Here is a 12,980-nt window from a genome sequence, read left to right as displayed (position 1 = left end):
ATATCCTAAACTCTTTCCTCTTCCTCTTTCCTTCCTTTCTGCATCCAAGATTCAATTAGACACCATTTCCTGTGTTTCCATTCACTGGGCAGTAAAGGAGAGAGGCAATACCCAATACCTATTCACCAGCCTTTACATTTAGCATTCCAGACTCCTGATGAAGCAGGGCATTTTCTGACTGCTTTTCCTTTAACTGGACAAGAGGAAATGAAGCAACACCCACTTTTCATTAATCCTTCATTTTAGCATCCCAGACTCAATTAAACAGAGCACCTTTCCAACTGCATTTCCTTTCACAGAGCAGGGAAGAAAAGATGTGATAACCAGACTTTTATTGAACTGCATTTGCTTTCACTGGATAAGGAGGGAGAGGCAAACGCCAGCAATCTCTTACTGATCCTTCCTTTCAGCATCCTAGACTCCAAAACAGACGGTCTTTCCAATTGTATTTTCTTTCACCAGATAAGGAGGAAGAGAGGCGACAACCAACCATATTCTACTGCCCACTTCAGCATCCCAGACTCAATTAAACCAGATTTTCTCTCACTGGGCAGGGAAAGCGACAACCTTCCTTTCAGCATCTCAGACTCAAACACTGAATGCATTTTCCTTCACTGGGCATGAAGGGAAAGATGTGGTAACCAGCGACTTTTTATTGACACTGATGTACACCACTGCAGGAGTATTACAGCTGCTGTACTAATAACAAGAACTCATGCTACACAAGATTAGTCTCCAGAGAACCCAACTTTCCTAACAAACAAGTTTAACATACATATAATAGTAATATCTCATGTGACCTGGTGTAATGTGCATAATTCCGATATGCTACCTACAATATTTGATTAACCATATTTCCAGTAATCTGTATCATGTCTGGTTTTAAGCAGTATTTCCCATGATTCCATTCACAATACCAAAATAGAAGTTCTTCACACACACAAACACACACACTTAATTCTTAATTAGTAAAGGCCAAGAAAGCAGCAGATGTCAGTCACATGGTGCTGTGTTAAGTCAGGAATGAAACCCAAAAAAGCCTCAACCCTTTCACTAATATGGTCATCCTTCACTAACCTTCCTAGCACTGTAAAAATTCCTTCCACAAACACAGAGAAAAGAGAAAATAATGTTAATTTTGTCTTTTTATGCAGCAGAAATTAGGAAGAACCACAAATACAACTACACGAATTCATCTAATATGTTTTGACTAAGCTGCTATGAAATGTAATTCCAGTGTGTGTGTGTGTGTGTGTGTGTGTGTAAAAAAACTTTCAAATACTTCACATCTCAATGATGTTACATGAGCTGCCTCAAACTCAATAATACGCATACCATGAACACCAAACACAAGCATTAGTTACAGACAGTCCCTTTAAAACTCAGGAACAGAAACTTCCGTACATCTCGAATACTTAAATTGGAAGACAACGTTAATAAATAAAAGTAAGTACTGGAGAGGCGGAGGGACGAGGCCACCTCCGAGCGGCTCTGCTGGGAACCCAAGTGACGGAGTGAACAGACGTGCTGGCAACGAGAGATGCAGCCGGGAGTGACAAACAAGAGTGCTGAGGAGAGCAATTAAATACTACATACAGACAAATCACAATTTACAGAAGTTTGATTCGTGAATTTTTTTGAGGTTATAAAATACTGTGAGTATTATGCATAATTTGCATTTGGAAATCTAGAAACATACTCAAAAGAGACTGTGACATTGAAAGCACTGTAAAATAATGCATGGATACAGAAAGAAAAGAGTAATGGGATTAATTTTGTCATTTTTAGGCTGCAAAACTACTAGAGACTGTAACACATGTGTCCAAAATGTTGTAGGTGGACATAGGAAGATATTTATACTGGAGTGGAGGGGTTAAATATGCAGTGAGTGAAGAAATTCCAAAGCTAAGTATGATTCTAGTTTACGATTCTTCAGTTTTACAAAATTTCTAAACAACGTAACTCGCTTGTAAATTGCAGTTCACCTGTACTATAATTATAAGCCCCTCAGATTGGGTAGAGAAAGACATCCAATGGTGTCTGCTCACTGTGGGCAAGCCAGGCAGGTATTTCAACATTACCACAGAGAAAACTGACATAACTTAAGTGGCAACAGTACTTGTTTGATATATAGTTATATATTGAGAGACTTGTACATGACTAGGCAAACAGCAAAAGAAGATTAACAGACATTCTAGCATTACTATAAAGAAGAATGACATCAGTTAAGAGGCAATAATACTTGTTTGATATGAAGTTGTATATTGTAGTCATAGATATGCATGTCATCTATTGCTATTACTAGTCTTAGTGCTGCTATTGCTATTATTACAATATCATTGGTGTTATCTGAAAGTTAATGTCATGAGCTGCCTTCTGTGGATCAAGTTGTCTTTTTGCAGTCTCGATTTTCTTATGATCTTATGTGTAATAGAACTACATCATGCTTTTATGGAAGATGGTTGAAGATGGTAATAAGTATGGAGTAATATTGAATCTTCTATCAGTTCAGGTCAAAATACAAAACAAAAACTTATCATTTCAGCTCAGTACACTTCAGAAGAACTTCGTTATTTGAGCTTCAAATATGAAAACCTTTATCACTGCAACATACCTCAGTAGCACCTTAGCACTTCAACTCAACATATTTCAGCATTTCATCTCCAAAAATCAGAAAACTTGATCAATTCACAATAACTCGGTAAAACCTTGTAATTTCAGCTTAACAAACCCCAGTGGATTCTTATCAGTTCACTTAAAAAAAGACTCAGTAAAACATCAATTTAGCTCAATGTATGCACCTCAATAAAACCTTACAATTTCAACTCAACAGACACCAGTAAATCCCTATTTATTCACCTCAAAATATCTCAATAAAATCCACCAAGATAAACAAATATAACACAACAACTAATTCCCCAGGTACAAACAACAGCTCAGTATAGCCAGTCTGCCTCACCTCCACTAAGAGACACCAAAGAATGTCCTTCACTGCCATGGGATTAGAAATAACTACAATATCTAAGGTATAGCCACAGTCATCAGTCCAATATGCCACAGTAACTGCCAGTGTGCTTAGTGTTTCCTTCTTAATCAAAGGAGAGGAAATATGGGAGAAGGAAGACTATGCAACAAAATCTCTTCAACCACCATAAGAAGAAAGATGAGGGATTAAAAGTTGATTTTCCCATTGTTAAGCGAGTATAATATTTAGATAAGGCTGATGTACATAAGGGAACTGTCAGAGTGGCTTGTGGTTGATGAAAGATGTGTCATTAGCAGTGAAAGGATCAAGATTGAGGGAAAGCCACTAAACACACTGGAAATAAGAGCAGCAGGTTACTAGACTTCCGACCACAACCGTACAAGTAACGTTAAATAGGCGCGCGTGTGTGTATATATATAAGTATATATATATATCTTTATTCATATAATATATTCTGTATGCTCCTGCTACATTCAACAAGTTCAAAACTATATATAGAGCTGTAATATTAATGAGGGTGACAACAATCTGTTTTTATATTATCAAATTTAAACCACAACAGATATCCTAACCTTGAGCTTACAGTTAATTCCTTGGAACCAGAACCTTCCCAACACCAACACTGGTAATAATAGTAGTAATAGTAGTGGTGCCTTGCTGGAGATCTCGGCTAGTGTTCGTCAAGAGATTTGTTTGTGCGTGAGTGTTTTGGTAACAGTGTAGCCTTGAAGGATGCAGCAAGCCTTCACCCCAAGACCAGCCATTCCACACACAGAGAAAGACAGGCTAGAGCTAATAAGGACAATAATAAGAGATTACAAGTAAGGAGAAAAGAAGTGAGGATGTTTACAAAAGTCATTCCAAACCCAGTGAAATGCTGCTAATAAATCACTAAGAACTTGTGATATTATGAGATTACAACTGAGGAGAAAAAAACATTAAAATATCTCAAAAAATATGAATAAATAGAAGACCAGTCATTCCAAACCTAGCAATTGACAAGGTGCTCGTGAATCTTCAATGACTCAATAAAAGCAGATAAAGAACAACAAGGAGAAAGTGAAAAAGATAAACAGAGCAGCAAACTTTTATCCCCATATCAGTCATTCCACAACAAATCTGTAAAGGACTCGATAAAACAGATCAAGAAGAACAAAGAGAGAGAGAATGTTTTAAATAGACAACAGAAGATGAAGAAAACAAACCCTCCATCACAAAAGATAAGAAATACAGAGAGAGAAAGAGAGTGAGAGTGTTTTAAATAGACTATGAAAAATATAGAACAAACTTTCGTCACATAACCAGTATAAAGCTGCTCAACTGACAGGTCGCTAGTGAATCCTTAGGCTCAATAAATAAAGCAAGGAAAAAGCAAGCACAAACATGTTTACAAAGAAAGAAAAAAGGAGAGTGCAAATATGTATATGTATGAAGAAACACTTAATAATAAAATACATCAAGGCAGATTATCCGTTCCTTCAGTCTTAACCTTCATTTCTAGACAAAAAAAAAAAAAAAATACAGACTTCATAAAAGAGTCTAGGGAAAAGAAAGAGGAAAAGAAAGTAAAGGATGAAGAGAAAATGTGGAAATTAGTTAAAGAGGATAGAGAAGGACAGAGAGAGGAGAAAATAAAGTAGAGAATGAGGAGAGAAATGTGAAAATCAGCTTGAAAGAGAGAGAGAGAGAGAGAGAGAGAGAGAGAGAGAGAGAGAGAGAGAGAGAGAGAGAGAGAGAGAGAGAGGAAAAAAAAGCAGGAGACAGAGAGAAATATGAAAATAAACTTAAAATAATAAAAAGGAAAAGCAAGTAAGGAACAAGGAGATAAGTAAGAAGGAAAGCTTAAAAGAACAGAGCAAAATAGGAAGAAAGTGTTTGATAAGCAAATGCAATAATTATCACCTCTTCTTTTAATTCTCAACCAGCATTCCTTGCCCACAAAGACGTCACACATACACATATAATAGGCTGCATTAAACCTTCAACACATAGCAACCACAAGATACTTAAGCCTGTGTTCCTGACTGAAGGAGCATACATGGTAATTGTGACATGAACCTTATAATACAATCACTATAAGTATTTATGTGACCTTCAAAACATAAAGGACAAAATTATTTACAACCACACAAACTTTTTCAATACTCACATAGAATACCTTGATGCGTGACTTGGAAAACACAACAGACTCTTCTTCACTCACTGGCAATCACTCCTCACACAGCAAACCTCAAGATGTGACTCAGAAAACATTAACACACATTCATCCATAAAAAACCTCCAGTATTAGTCATTCCCTTGGTGCTGAAAGGGAATCCTCACTCACTCACTCATGCAAACTAAATGAAGACTCTTAAAAATTTTGTGACGCATAAAGCACGACAGACATTCATCGATAAAATAACTCCTGCATAAGCCACTCCATCATTGCTGAAAGGGAAATGACACTCAATCACTCAAACTAAAAGAAACAAGACTCCTTAAAATGTTGTGATGCAGAAAACACAGCACAACACAACAGACATTCAGCAATAAAATAAGTCGAGCATAAATTATTCCCACTGTAAGTGGAGTCCTCACCACCCACCCATCCACACACACACACAGAAAAAAAATCTCTTTCATGACAAAAAAATCATTCCCTCTGTACTTAAACAGAATCTTCTACACAAACTAAAGACTCGTAAAAACCTCCTGACCGCTAGAAACACTACAACATATACAGCGAAGGCGGCACGGCAATGAACTAAAGACAGCACGAGGGGTTAAATAATCTGGCAAAGGGTCTTCTCACGGAATGGGTTGGCCCGGGGGTTTCTGGCAGGGTGGCAGAGATAGTCATCCTTCTGGTGTTCCCTCACATATTCCTGCAAGCACAGTCCTTCATTACTTCTCGCACCACCACCGTCATTAGTCCAGTAACGTACTGCATTAGCTTCCACTGCACTTTATACAGTTTTAAAAATTATAGACTTGATCTGAAACTGTTTTACCTCCCCAACCACAATTTAACATGCAATAATTTGTTAAAGTGGTAATCTAATTTTTGTTTTTTTCACCTTTTCAAATAGTGTTTTATTCATGGTTGGATTGTACTTGCAGACATTTCAAAAAGATGGATTTGTGAAATGCCTTTATCTCTGCAACCACAAACTGACCATGGATTAAACTCTGACAATTTGAAAACGTGGTTATACAAACTTCATTCCTCACCATTTCAACTTATGTTTTACTCTTGGTTAGTTCAAAGGGACATAATAATTTCAAATCAAGCTTTTTTTAAACATTCACTAATTTCCCAGCAACCTCAAGTCCTCTGATCTGCTAAGAATGTATTGTGCCATGGTCTAGACTCACATGGATCAGAGAACCTGAGAACACAAAGCACAGTAGAAGCACAGGACGTTATTGACTAATGACCTTGACTTCACTCCATCAGGCAGCTCCTCTCTGGCCTTCTCTTCTTCTGTCTGTGTAAGTTATCATTAAGTCTGTCCTTCCTTCTCTCATGGGCTTGGAATGGATGAAGTGGTTTGCCCTACACATAACTTATATCCTCCATTTTTTTTCTAAGTACATCCCGCTTCTCTGTGCACCCATGAAATAAGTATTATCCTGATCCTTCACAGTATTTCAAGGGAAAACTTTCAAACCAAGTCTAGAATAGTTTGTCCTATAAATCCCTTATATCTCACAATTTTTCCTTCCCTATGGCTTGCTTCTCTGCACATCCATGAAATAACTAGTCACTACCCTGAGTCTTCACAATGTTATAAGACAAGATCTATGAATCAAGCTTGCATGGTACAGTGACTAATTAAATGTGACTTTGTACAGTGTAAAGGCTAGCAATCTGTGTTCACTTCATTACTGGATCTACTTCTCGTTCTATCATCACTTACAAGCCTGACACTTCAACACCTTGTATAGGGTTGAGTATCTGTGTATCTGTCAATTTCACAGAGGAATCTACTTATCTACCCATTATCTCATAGTCTTTATGTCTTTCTACTTCATTGAGGGGTCTTATTCAATCTATCACCTCTTATAAGACTGACAATCTATCACCTATTATTGTAAGGCTTAACAATCTGTGTGTCTGTCTGTTACACTACGGGATCTACTCAATCTATCACAACTTACTGTAAAGGTTAACAATCTGTGTGTGCTTGTCTATCTCACTGAGGGATCAACTCAATCTATCACCTCTTATTGTAAAGGTTAACAATCTGTATGTGTCTCCTCTACTATCACTTCTTACACGTCTCTTACAATTCAGCGTCTCCTCAACCTGTCACCTCAAATCCATCACAACAAACAGCAGCCAGCAAACTAACCACATGCATTAATGAAAGCCAGAACAGAGAACAACTGTAGCTTTAAAAACACTCTCCCAGTCACACATACAGCACTATTAGTATAACCAATGCAAGCCATACAAAACAAGTGGGTAATGGAAAGTTCCCCCCCCACACACACACACAGTTTAGTATACATAGAGCACTTAGGAGCTGGTATACAATATAAATAACCAATAGTCATAATTAGGAATCCATGAATAATTTAGAAATGTGAGCAAAAATTCATAGGCAAGTCTATTGTCTCAAGCAGCATAAATGTGGCAAGAATTGATGCTTCAGTAATAATGGAATACAATTGGACACTATATTAAATCATGGTGGATGTGAAGAAGGTACAGGAAATGTCACAAAATGCCATTAATTCTAACTCATGCATCCTGTACCACACCCAATCATGATGCAAGAATTAAAGCCTCATTAAAAATGGAATACAACTGAATAGCATAAATCATACAGGAAGTGACAAAAGCAAGGCATTAATTCCAACACATGCATTCTGTACCTCACTGATCCATGGCGCAAGAATTAACGCTCACACTCTTGCGTACAAATGGATTACAATTTGGTGTCTTAACAACACTGGATGTGAAGCAATTAAGATAAATGTTACAAAAACCCATTAGTTCCAACACATGCATTCCATAACTCACCGAATCATGATGCCTCAAGCACTACCAAGCACAACTAAATGTACATTGACAAAAATAAGTAATAATAATAATAATAATAATAATAATAATAATAATAATAATAATAATAATCACAGCAGCAGCAGCAGCAGCAGCAGCAGATTATCTATACAATAAATGCTTGCTAAACACTAGTATACAATGAGAGACTAAGCAGGAATATAAAAATGTCTGTAAAACCTCACAGATGAGAGAGAGAGAGAGAGAGAGAGAGAGAGAGAGGGAGAGGAGAGAGAGAGAGAGAGAGAGAGAGAGAGAGAGAGAGAGAGAGAGAGAGAGAGAGAGAGAGAGAGAGAGAGAGAGAGAGAGAGAGAGAGAGAGCTTACATTACAGGACGGTGCAGGAGCTCTTCTCCCTGAATGGATTTGCCTTCTGAGAGGCGAAGCCGATGAGAAGGCAGTCCTCAGCCTCGTGCTCTGAGATGTACCTCTGTTGCAACAATTAGTAGAGTGAGCTGCAGATATACCCCTCAACACTGCCCCTTATAGATACCAAGCCTGTCACTCCTGCTGGTAAACTATCATTGCTTTTCCTGCCTAGCCTTCAACACTGCCCCTTATAGATACCAAGCCTGTCACTCCTGCTGGTAAACTATCATTGCTTCTCCTGCCTAGCCTTCAACACTGCCCCTTACAAATACCAAGCCTGTCATTCCTACACTCTTCTGTGATCTCATTCTCTACCATTACTCTCTCTTACTCTGTTTCTCCTGCCCAGCCAACAATCTATTATGGCATCAGCTGTAACCTCAAGCCTTTAACAATGCCTTTTATAGAGAGCAAGTTTGTCATTCTTACATAGCCTCATTCCTCATCTCACTTGCCTCTTACTCTGCTCCTCCCACCCTACCTTATGTCCTTGGCACTTCCTTCCTCCTACTGTAGCATCATTCCTTACCACTGCTGCCTTACCACCTCTCTTCCTTACCTCAAGTCCTTACCACTTCCTGTCATCCCAAGCATGTCACCCTTCAGAGCCTCATTCCCTATCTCTACTGCCTCCTACTGTTTCTCCTCCCTTTCCTCATGCCCTTACAAATACCAGGTTTATTCATTATCCCTACTGCCTCCTATCACTGTGTTTCTTCTGCCAAGCCACACCCCTTTACACTGTTCCTTAAAGATACCCAGCTTATCATCATTACTGTAGTCTCATTTCTTACCCCTGCTGCCTCCTATGGGTAAGCTATCACTGTTTCTTCTGCCTACCCAACATTACTACAGTGAGCTTTGGCTGTACCCCTTTGCAGTGTCCAAGCAGAGGGACACAGAAGAAACAGCCATAGAATGCACAAGAATATTGCAGGATAAATATAATTCTTTAAATTTAATTTGATTTTTACAGTTTTACAAGTTTGTGATCAATAAAATATCAACCTATCTATCTATCTATCACAGTATATCTATTGTAGGTGCAGTAGACACATCCACACCCTTGAAGATATCTATCCTCATAAGAATTACACACACACAGTACCTACACTTCACAACACCCTCCACATATACATCTTCCTACACCTACTGAAGTTATTGCACCCCCACATATGTATCTACTCATAGCTCTTAAAGTTACTGCGCCTTCACACGATGTTGCTTACTTAAAGGATACTCATCATGCATATGTTAAATATTCTTTGTGTTCATAGGAATGGTGTGTAGATAATATTTAACTTCAACCATACTTATTAATGCACTTTCACCTATGTAATCACCTCCAGTTAAAAGTTAATACACCTTCACACACATACATCCCACACTTACTGATATACTGCATCCTAATCTTGTAATCACCTCTATCATAACTATTCCATCTGAAACAAAACCTGCATGGCATTCACATCCAATCCACATCTGTTAATGTGACGAGCCCCTCCAGCCACACCAGCATGCACCGGCCAGACACATGCGCAGGAGTCATGCACCAAGTGAGCCCCATCCAAACACACCAACACACAATTCATGACTCTTCCCCAGACAGCACCATTCCTCAAACCATCTGTCATGTCACTCCTCTCACATCTGTTACTCTCCCTCATTTTTCTGTTTGCTTCCTCTATCTGTCTCATGCAGATGCAGGAATAGTCAGGTAACATGTCATAGTAGCTCTCATGGATTACTTTTTCCTTCTTCATTTTTCTCTCTGTCTCATACTTAAGGTTTAAAGTTGAATAAGATGCTGTATGAACTTCCACGGTTTGTTTTTTTCCTTCCTCATTCCTCTCTCTGTCTGCTTCCTCTATCCATCTCATGCTCAAGCTCGATAACTGAATAACACACAATACTCACTTCCACAGTCTGGTATTTCCCACAAATCTTAAATTCTCCAAGTGATAATCTACTGTTTGCTTCCTCTGTCATTGTCTCAAACTCAAACTCGATAACCGAGTAACACACTAAACTTCCACAGTTTACTTTTCCCCTTGACAATTTATTCAAGTATTACAAAAGGAACTGTCTTAACTTTTGGCTTACAAATTATTTTTTTTTATTCAAAAAGCATAACTCATTCAGAAAATCATTATTCATCTCTAAACAACCTGCTCAACTGGACTTCCAACCTCAATGTGACTTGGTAAACCACTGAGGTGCTGCCCTACACACCAGCAAATGAAAGGACAGGCACAGGGAGAAGGAGGGAGCACGTACCTTCAGGTGGTTGATTGCGTCCGAGGTTTTCATGCGGTCTATGTTAGCCTCTCTCTGCAGCTGCTCTACTAGCACTCGCAGCTGTTGGTGACTCGACATCTGCCAAAGAGAAAAGTACAATAATCACCTTCTCTCTCTCTTCCTGTCCTGATATCTGAGAGAGAAAATAGTAATAGTTCCTCTAATTTCTCTCTTTCCTTTTAAATCTTGTCTCTTCCTGATTTGATATCTGGGAGAGAAAGAGAAAACAGCAATAATTCATCTTATCTCTCCCTTTCCTTTTAAATCTGGTCACTTCCTGAATAGATAATCAAGAGGGGAAAAGAAAATAACACAATAATTCCTCTTATCTCTCTCTCTCTCTCTCTCTCTCTCTCTCTCTCTCTCTCTCTCTCTCTCTCTCTCTCTCTCTCTCTCTCTCTCTCTTCCCCTTTCTTTTAAATCTGGTCACTTCCTGTAATGATTTCTTTCTATCTCTCTCTTCTCTTTTCACTCTGGCCACTTCCTGAACACAGTCACCAAGACTTTGAAGAAACCACTGAAACATGGGAAGTCACAAGGTCAGGGTGAGACTAAACCCCCTTTCCTCTTCTACTACTGGCCCTTTCCTGAACAATAGGTTGCTGGGGTGAGAAGACAAGGAGATGGGGATTGAGTTCAGAAACAAAGACATTATTGGCTAGAAATGGTGGTGACAGTGAAGAAGGAGAAAACAAGACAGGAGAGAAATACATAATGATGGTTTTGAAAATGGTGAAGAACAAGGAGGAGAAAGAGATGAAAAAGGATAAAGAGAACAGGAGAGAAATAATAGTGATGGTTGCAAAAATGGTGAAGAAGAGGAATAGGAGGAAGAGAAAAGGATGAAGAGAACAGGATAGGAGAGAAATAATGGTAATGGTTGCAGAAGTGATGAAGAGGAAAGAGACAAAAGAAGAGAAAAGGAGAGAAAGGAGAGGATTATTACCACTTACTTGTCGACTGTACAGCATGATGACGGCTCAGAGTAATGAGAGAGTGTGTGTGTGTGTGTGTATGAAAAAGTAAATATTTAATAGTAGTGTATATCCAATGTTGTTTTCAGTAGATGAGAGTCCTGCAGCATCAGCAAATCCAGGAAATCAAGAGCAAAATATTGTACTGTGTGTGTGTGTCAATATTTAATGGTAGAATATAATGTTTTTTGTTTTTTTTTTAAGTAGATGAGTCCAAAGTTTGCAAATCAAGGAAATGAAAGACAAGACATCACTTACACACAGAGACTGTAAAATGAAACACACACACAGGAGTTTAAGAGGATGGCAAGCACAGCATCTGAGGCCCTGAAGGTAAAAGACTAATTGGGGAAAACATGAATGGTGACAGTGTGTGATTTCCTGTATGTGTGTGCCTAGAAAATTAGAAAGTAAGCACCAGTGAGAGTTCTGCCCAGACTCACACCACACACTGACTCCCATCCATCCTACTGGTCTCTCTCAATGCCCTCACTTCCTTCCTGCCCCCACTGACGGACTGTCTGCCTGGCCCACCACCACCAACACCACCACCACCACCACCATCTTCACTAATCACTCCAAGGTAATGAGTGTTAGTTGTCAGAATGCCTCTATGGATGACATTTTTGACTGACTGGTCCTCCCCCTCCACCTACACCACCACCACCACCACTACTATCACTACCACTGCCAGTCAGTCTTCACAAAGCTAATAATCATTGCAAGGAAGGTATAATGAGTGTTAGTTGTCAAGATAAGTCAAATAGCTTTTCTGAGCCTTCCTCACATAATAAATAAGAGAAAATAAAAAAAAAGGAAAGACAACCATTAAAACTTGCCATATTTAAGGAGAGAAAAGTCAACTATTAAAACCCTTAACATATTAAATAAAATAAAATAAAACAGAAGTGAAAAGAAAAATCAAATATGAAAATTCTTAGCACATTTAAGAATACAAGAAAAGAAAATGCAGCCATCACTCAAATTCCTCACCAAGTTAAGATGAAAATGGATCAAGAAAAAGAAACACAAGTCAGTGAGTTGACAAGGGAGGACACAGGGAGGAAGAGGGACAAAGGGAGGATGAGGAAGTGGTCAATTGGCCCCCACAGCAGTCCTGGCCACACTCACTGCTACACCTCTAGCATGTGTGTCCACTATGCACACTAAAATGCTGTAAAGTACACACACACACACACACACACACACACACACACACACACACACACACACACACACACACACAGGGGATAACAAGCCAGGGGTCATAACATTAAATACAAATAGGTAAATATGTACACACA

General features: G+C 38.7%; 1 protein-coding gene across 1 annotated transcript; it reads right to left on the bottom strand.

The window, feature by feature from the left end:
• Window positions 1–638: 638 nt before the first annotated feature.
• On the bottom strand, window positions 639–12,123 carry LOC135091027 (guanine nucleotide-binding protein subunit gamma-1-like). The gene is made up of 4 exons (XM_063988348.1): window positions 11,656–12,123; window positions 10,682–10,780; window positions 8,363–8,465; window positions 639–5,853 (listed from the first exon to the last, which is right to left on the bottom strand). Exons 1-3 carry the CDS (start codon window positions 11,671–11,673, stop codon window positions 8,364–8,366), a joined length of 219 nt encoding a protein of 72 aa, XP_063844418.1. The 5' UTR covers window positions 11,674–12,123; the 3' UTR covers window positions 639–5,853; window position 8,363.
• Between the last annotated feature and the right edge of the window lie 857 nt (window positions 12,124–12,980).

The sequence above is a fragment of the Scylla paramamosain genome, chromosome 36 (assembly GCF_035594125.1).
Source record: "Scylla paramamosain isolate STU-SP2022 chromosome 36, ASM3559412v1, whole genome shotgun sequence".
Classification (NCBI taxonomy): Eukaryota; Metazoa; Arthropoda; class Malacostraca; order Decapoda; family Portunidae; genus Scylla; species Scylla paramamosain.
Note: the sequence above shows the minus strand (reverse complement) of the source record. Positions and strands in the feature narration are given on the sequence as shown.

What these genes read in the sequence shown, in the direction of transcription:
- LOC135091027 (XM_063988348.1), bottom strand. An exon ending in ACGCAATCAACCACCTGAAG is followed by an intron (nt 8,466 to 10,681) that starts GTACGTGCTCCC and finishes TTGTTGCAACAG; the next exon opens with AGGTACATCTCAGAGCACGA.